General features: G+C 49.2%; 1 protein-coding gene across 1 annotated transcript in view; it reads left to right on the top strand.

Annotated features, from left to right (window-relative positions):
- The first annotated feature begins 4346 nt into the window (after nucleotides 1-4346).
- Nucleotides 4347-7385, top strand: part of LOC107115687 (urokinase plasminogen activator surface receptor-like) — a 26728-nt gene continuing 23689 nt past the window's right edge. Inside the window, exon 1 of the mRNA XM_015417445.1 lies at nucleotides 4347-4472. Coding sequence (XP_015272931.1) covers nucleotides 4418-4472 — 55 coding nt within the window. The 5' untranslated portion in view covers nucleotides 4347-4417. The remainder of the gene's footprint in view (nucleotides 4473-7385) is intronic.

Genomic DNA, 7385 nt, shown 5'->3' with positions numbered 1-7385 from the left:
TCATGGGGCTCGGCAGTGGAGCTGCAAGGCCGGCGGCGGCAGCCGGGACCGTTGGTGGCGGGGTGTGTGGCCTTATGACACACTTCCGGTGATGTCAGGGGGTGTGGCATATGCTAATGAGTTATGCTAATGAGTTCCCCTAGCTCTTTTTCTACGAAATGACCCCTGGCTGATCATATAAACCATCCTTGAGTCTCCTGAACTTCATCCCCTCCTATTGCCAAAGCTGGAACTCGGCCAGTTTTTGTTGTTGCCTGCCTTGGGTTGCCAATCTCCAGGTAGGGCCTGGAGATCTCCCAGAGGTACAACTGCTCTCCAGAGATCAGTCCCCGTGGAGAAAAATGGGTGTCTTTGTAGGGTGGACTCTATGCCATTGTACCCTGCTGGGGCATTATGCCCCAATGAGTTACTTCCCTTTCACAAGCCCCACCCTCCCCAGGCTCCACCCCCCAAAGCCCTCTAGGAATTTCCCAACACAGAGTTGGCCACCCAGTTAGGGTCGCCAGGTCCCCTTTGGCCTCTGGTGGGGGGTAGGGGGAAGGGTTGCCAGCTCCAGGTCAGGAAACACCTGGAGAGTTGGGGGTGGAGGCTGGGGAGGGCAGGGACCTCAGTGGGGCACAATGCCATAGAGAGTCCACCCTCCAAAGGATCCCTTTTCTCCAGGGGAACTGATCTCTGTAACCTGGAGATGAGCTGTCATTCCGGGGGATCCCCAGGTCCCACCTGGAGGCTGGCATCCCTACCAATGCCCGCCTCACCCAAATCCTCACTTCGCAGTAGCAGACGGGATATGCTCAGCACCACTAAATGGTCTCATTTCTTCCCTACGACTCAGCATTGACATCTGTTTTCCATCGAGGCAGTGGCCGAAACTGGCCCCCCTAGCCCTTTCTTTCACCTCTGAGTAATGACAGAAGGATCGCCTGCAGAGAGCGACCAGATTGGTGAGAGCGCGGTTTCCACTTCCCGGCAGACTTGAGGGTACACTCGTCCCGGAATACAGCACAGAGAAGAAAAAGAATGGAAACAAACCCGGCTTCCCAAGATGACCCATCTGCAGAAGCCAATTCTCATGTCAAGAAGAAGAAGAAGAAGAAGAAGAAGAAGAAGAAGAAGAAGAAGAAGAAGAAGAAGAAGAAGAAGAAGAAGAAGAAGAAGAAGAAATTGGATTTATACCCCGCCCTTCACTCGGAGTCTCAGAGCAGCTTACAGACCCCTTTCCCTTCCCCTCCCCACAACAGACACCCTGTGAGGTAGGCAGGGCTGAGAGAACTTGTTCAGGAACTGCCCTTTCAAGGACAGCTGTGCCAGGACTACGGCTTGCCCAAGGTCATCCAGCCAGGTGCAAGCGGAGGAGTGGGGAATCAAACGCGGTTCTCCCAGATTAGAGCCCGCGCACTTAACCACGACACCAAACTAGCACTGTGGGCCCAGCCTGCCTTGACCCTGTCGCCCCCTGCAACCTGGTGCCCGCTGCCCTCCCTCTCCTTCCGCCACGCTGCTTTGGAGGCTGCTGGGTTGTGGGTGCTCTGAGGAGAGCCTGCCTGTGTCCTCAGCCTGCTGTGGGCCTTTTTTGTAGAGCTGCAGTCTCATCTTTGGGCATGTGTATAGGGAGGACATAGGATTTGGAGTCATTGATGTAGAGACCAGAGATATGACTAAAAGAGTCTAGAGTAGTTAGAAGTGCTGGAAAAGATGAGGTGGGATTGGTTAGGTACGACATCATGTTGTCCGTAAACAGTGGAATTTTAAATCTGGATTTCCTAATCTTAAAGGGTTAGACCTGATTGCCTGGGCTAGGGATTCCACTGCCAACGCAAAGAGTAGCGGATACAGTGGACACCAATGTTCCCTCTAAACTGAGTTAGTACGAGCTAGCTCATGGTTTTTTAGCCTCCAGCTCACACATTTTTGTCTCAGCTCAGGAAGGAGGGCTCCAGAGCAAACTGACTTATGCAGTAGCCGAATTGCTCGCTCACAACTTTCATGCCAGTAGCTCACAAAGTATTTGCTCATAAGACTCCACAGCTTAGAGGGAACATTGGTGGACACCCCTGTCGGGTGCCTCTGTACAAACCAAGAGTGCCTGAAAGACTTCCATTGATTTTCAGGCTAGTGGTTGGTTGAGCGTAGAGAGATTTGAGGGCCATGATGAACCTAGGCCCCAAACCCATCTTTTGGAGTGTGTGGAACAGATATGGGAATTCTAAGGTATCGAAGGCTTTTTCGACATCGAGGGAAAGAAAGGTAGAGGGCACGTTTGAAATGTTACAATACTGGAGAAGGTGGAGGGTTTTGAAGGTGTTGTCTGTTAAGTCTCTATGGGGGGTGAACCCAGTCTGATCTGGGTGGATATAGTTTGGGATAATGTCGTTAAGGCGTTTCGCCATCATAGAAGGGAAATAAATTTAGATCCTGGTTTAGCAAGGAGATCGGGCGGTAGGAAGCTGGGTAGAGTGGGTCCCTGCCCTTCTTATGTATCACCACTGTCGTCGCCTCTTTCCAAGAGATGGGTATGTCCCCTGAAAAAAACTAAAACTTTGTTATGTCTGCTGACCGCCACCAGGGGCCAGCGAATACCCCCGAGCTTGACTCTGTAAGAACAATGGGGACTAGGCTACTAGTCTCTCCACTGGGAAACCAATAGGACCGTGGCGAGAGATTTAAACCCACCAACGGGACCTAGGGGAGTGTCCCCAGGTGTGCATATAGTTGGCCAGCCGGCCAGTAGTCTTTGTTGTGTACCAGTAAACCATGCTGATCACCAAGGGTCATTTCATAGAAAAAGAGCTAGGGGAATTCATTAGCATAACTCATTAGCATATGCCACACCCCCTGACATCAGGGGCCCAGCGGTGGACCTGCAAGGCCGGCGGGAGTGCAAGGAAGCCCCACCAAGTCCCTCCCTGGCCCCAGGCAGGCAGGCAGGGGTGGGGAGAGGCGGGGAGGAAGCAACTTACCCTCCCTCTTCTCCTGCTGGAAGCGGGGCGGCCGGAAGCAGGGGGCGGGGCTTCGTCATGTGCCCCGCCCCCCTGCACTTCACCCGGGGGAACTGCGTTCCCTCGCATTCCCCCCTGAAATGACCTCTGCTGATCACTACATCCGTATTAGTGGTTTCTACATGCGTCTAACCCACTACACTTTAATGGCGACGAAGTTGGGATCCCGCTAAGCATTCCAGTTGGGCTGTCAGGACTCTGCGAGGGAAGACAACGCACAGCTACCTACGCTCCTCCGAGCAATGAGCAACGAGGGTGAGCCAGCCGCTTCCCAGCCGCAGCCGCGACCGATCAGCACAATGGCCATTGCTCCGGGGTCAGGGCTGGTACCGCCATTTGATACAGCCCATTGTTGGGTATTACAAGTTGAAAACACTCAGTACATCTGGGGTTAAATGTCTGTTTATTTTTACTCACAGGAAGTCACATGTTTCTCATGTAACCAATGTTCTTTAGCTATAAGAAGCCCGGGAATTTTCTCCCTGTTCTAGGAGTTTGATTGGGACAAAAGTGTCAAAGTGTTTTAGCATTTTATGGCTCCTCTTCCCGTCTTTGTTTGTCTTTGTTTGCTGTTCTCGAGGAGAAGAAGGAGAGAAGCCATAATTGATCTCTTCTAGTTTTGTCTATGTAGTGTAAGGATGTAGACGTTTAGCTCTGTTGTTATTTTCATCCCAGTCACCCTTCCCCATGCTAGAATTTAGTAAAAACTTTACATTTTAATCACACATGGACTCTCAGTCTGAATTATTTTACTCAGGCTCTGCTGGACTGGAAAAATACCATTTTTCAATATCTCACTATCACCCAACACCCGTCCACAGCAATGGGGAGCCTGGATCACCGGCCTGAAGTCAGTCCTGGTATTCTACCAGGTGATGGATGAGGCCAGGAAGAAGGGCCTCCTACTCGGGTCTTGTGGACCGGCCGTCGTAGAACTGGTCCCGGAGCTGGAATAATCTTTTCCTGATCCCAGACAGACTCAAACGGAGTCAAAAGCCGTCCGCACTCTGCACATGTTCGGTGGCCCTTTGAAACTCACTACTTTACTGCTTAAAAAAAATGATTTCATGTGTTCCTGGATGCGTGGAGAGCAGATGCCAAGGAAAAGCCATTAAGCCGTATACACACACACACGCCGGCGAAGTTCAACTCTCATCGCTTCCCCCTCCCCACCTCCTTCCTGCGCTAGTGTGACTATCGGCTGTGTCATTCTCTCAAATTCAGCGAAGGGGGGGTGAAGTTCCTCTCCCATTGATGTCAGAGGTGGGGCCAGAAGGGAAAACCCTTTTAAAAGAATAAACAGACAAAGAAGTGTTGGCAGAGAATCCGTTGCTGGGCTGAGAGCAGGCAGAGAGAGAGAGAAAAGACATTTGCTGATTAGAAACCCAGTGGCCTCTCTTGCTTCGCTCCTTGAGGACATGAATTTCTTTTCCTGGATCCGTTTCTTCTTCCTCTTTTCGCTGGTGGCTTATGGTAAATATATATATATATATCTCCTTCAAGTTATCTTCGGCTCATATGTATGCTTATGGCAGTTGGAATGTGCCAACAGTCAGTAATTTTCCCACCCAGAATGGTGAGGACAGTGGGTTCCAGTGGTTAGACTGTGTTGGTCTACAATCTAGTGGGGCTTTCCAATTTTTGGAAGGAAGTAAGGTTCAGTAGTCAAAGCATGTGTGTGTGTGGGGGGGGCATCAGATCTCAAAGTGGATTTTATTCCTAGTAAGAAAATGGTGACTTAGTGTGTCAGAGAGGGGAAGCAGTGGTCCGCTCTGACAGGAAAGCTGGTCACATAAAGGGAAACCGTATTCCGTTCTCTCGAGGGTGGAGAGTGGTGTGTAATGGTTAGAACGGGAAGCCTGTGGGTAAAATGTTCTCTGCCTGGTCTGACCAAGAAGAAGAGGGTCAGCCAAGAATCCCTGGGCCTAAAGGCTGGTGTTCTCTTAAAACAGTCTTAATACGGTTCTCTTAATACAGTAGGGTCTTCCTTAACTCCTTCTCCACCCTGTTAAAGTTCAGTGTGGTTAAAAGTAGCTGTTTCGTATGGAAGGCCAGGCACTATTATGTTAGTGGATGACATACCAGTAGATCACAGTGTTTCTTAATCTGGATTACACAAACCAGAATAAAGTTTGAGTCCAGCGGTAACTTTAACAAAATTTAAGTTTAAGCAACATAATAAAGTTTAAGCAGCAGAAACAAAGTTTGAGTCCAGTGGCACCATTAAGACCAAGTTTAATTCTGGGTATAAACTTCCATGTGCCTGCACACTTCTTCAGCTATCTGTGCATGCACATAGAAGCTTTTACCCAGAATTAAACTTTGTTGGTCTTAAAGGTGCCACCGGACTCAGAACTTCATTGTGTTGCTTCAGACCAACACGGCTTACCCACCCAGCACCCAGACTCTGAATTCTTTGTTGCTAGCTAATCTGGATTATGAACCCCACTGTCTTTTGACTGAAAGGATTATAGTTCCATTGCCACTCTTGGGACTGATTCACACAAGCCCGTGCGTTTGCACGGTTTGATTTCTCTACCCTTGACCGTTGTACGTTTGCTGGCCGGTGGTTAAATGTGTGAATTTATCCAAAACTGAAAAGTATCGTGTCTGGGAGATAAGGAAGTTCTTCCTTTTGTGTTAGAGCTTCACGCATGCAAACTGTCAAGTGACTAGAAGCATATGTGAATCCTACCCTGCAAGCAGTGTTCCCTCTAAGATAAGTTAGTGTGTGCTAGCTCACAGTTCTTTAGCCTCTGGCTCACACATTTTTGTCTTCGCTCAGGAAGGATGGCTCCATAGCAAACTCATGTATGCAGTAGCCAAATCGCTCACTCACAACGTTAATGCCAATAGCTCACAAAAGTAGAATTTTTGCTCACAAGCGTCCACAGCTTAGAGGGAGCATTGCCTGTGAGTACACCAGGGTACAACGAAGCCACACATACTGAATCTGGAGGATCTGTACAGAAAACCGTGAGAACAAAAGTAGAGTCCCGTGGCACCTTTAAGACCAACAAAGGTTTATTCAAGGCATGAGCTTCTGTGTGCAAAGCACACATTTTCAAATACAGTGGAATGGGAGGTAAAGTTCAAACACATAGATGGGATTAACAGCAAAGTAACATGTAACGTAATGACGATGTTTTAAAGTATGCAAAAACAGAAATGACTAACAAGCTAAGGTTATCCGGTCAACAGTTGTGAAGGAATAAATATGTTAGTTATACCAGGATTATATGTGAAGCAATAAATATGTTAGTTCCAGGGCTCTTTTTGTAGAAAAAGCCCAGCAGGAACTCATTAGCATATTAGGCCACACCCTGACAGCACAGCTCATTAGCACATTAGGCCATACCGCCATGTTACCAGAAGTGTGGTCATCCAGCCACACTCACCTTTCCCTTCTTATTCTGTTTACCTTGTTTGTTGTCAAAACCCAGGGCCTTCTTTTGGAGCAGGAACTCCTTTGCATATTAGGCCACACACCCCTAATGTAGCCAATCCTAATGAGTTTCTGCTATTGGGTGTGGCCTATTATGATAATGAGCTCCTGCTGGGCGTGGCCACCTCGGGAGCCAGTCGGAACTCCGTTTCAGTGCGTTCCTGCCCAAAAAGAGCCCTGGATACCAGGATTATATGTTGGTTATGCCAGGATGTATACACAAAGCCAGGGGCTTAGTCGTTGGCTTTCCGGGTCCCCCCTGGCCTCTGGCAGGGAATAGAGGTGTAGGGTTGCCAGATCCAGGTTGGGAAACTCCTGGAGATTTGGGTATGGATCTAGGGGAGGACAGGGACCTCAGTGGGGTACAGTGCAATAGAGTCCACCCTCCAAAGCAGCCATTTTCTCTAGGGGAACTGATCTCTGTAGTCTGGAGGTGAGCATGAATTCCAGGGGATCCTGGGCTATGTTGTAGTGTCAGACTAAGGTCTAGGAGACCCCAGTTTGAGCCCCCCGCTCTTCTCTGAGTGACCTTGGGCCAGTCATAAGAACATATAAGAACGTAACAGAAGCCAATGTTGGATCAGGCCAATGGCCCATCTAGTCCAACATTCTGTGTCACACAGTGGCCAAAAATACCAGGTGCCATCAGGAGGTCCACCAGTGGGGCCAGGACATTAGAAGCCCACCCACTGTTGACCCCCCCCCAAGCACCAAGAAGACAGAGCATCCCTTGCCCCAGACTGAGAGTTCCTATCTAGACCTTGTGGCTAATAGCCACTGATGGACCTCTGCTCCATATCACTATATCTAATAGCCAAGTTGCCCCCTCCGTGCGGATATCTATATCTGCACTTCGGGGGCACTTGGGGGGTCGGGGGAGGTTTGTGCACACATGTGCACAAAAATTTAAAAAGTTGAAAAAAAATTTCTCTGCGACCTAC

This window comes from Gekko japonicus, unplaced genomic scaffold, assembly GCF_001447785.1.
Source record: "Gekko japonicus isolate JY-2015 unplaced genomic scaffold, Gekko_japonicus_V1.1 scaffold2860, whole genome shotgun sequence".
In the NCBI taxonomy this organism is placed as follows: domain Eukaryota; kingdom Metazoa; phylum Chordata; class Lepidosauria; order Squamata; family Gekkonidae; genus Gekko; species Gekko japonicus.
This window is presented reverse-complemented; position numbering and strand designations above follow the sequence as displayed.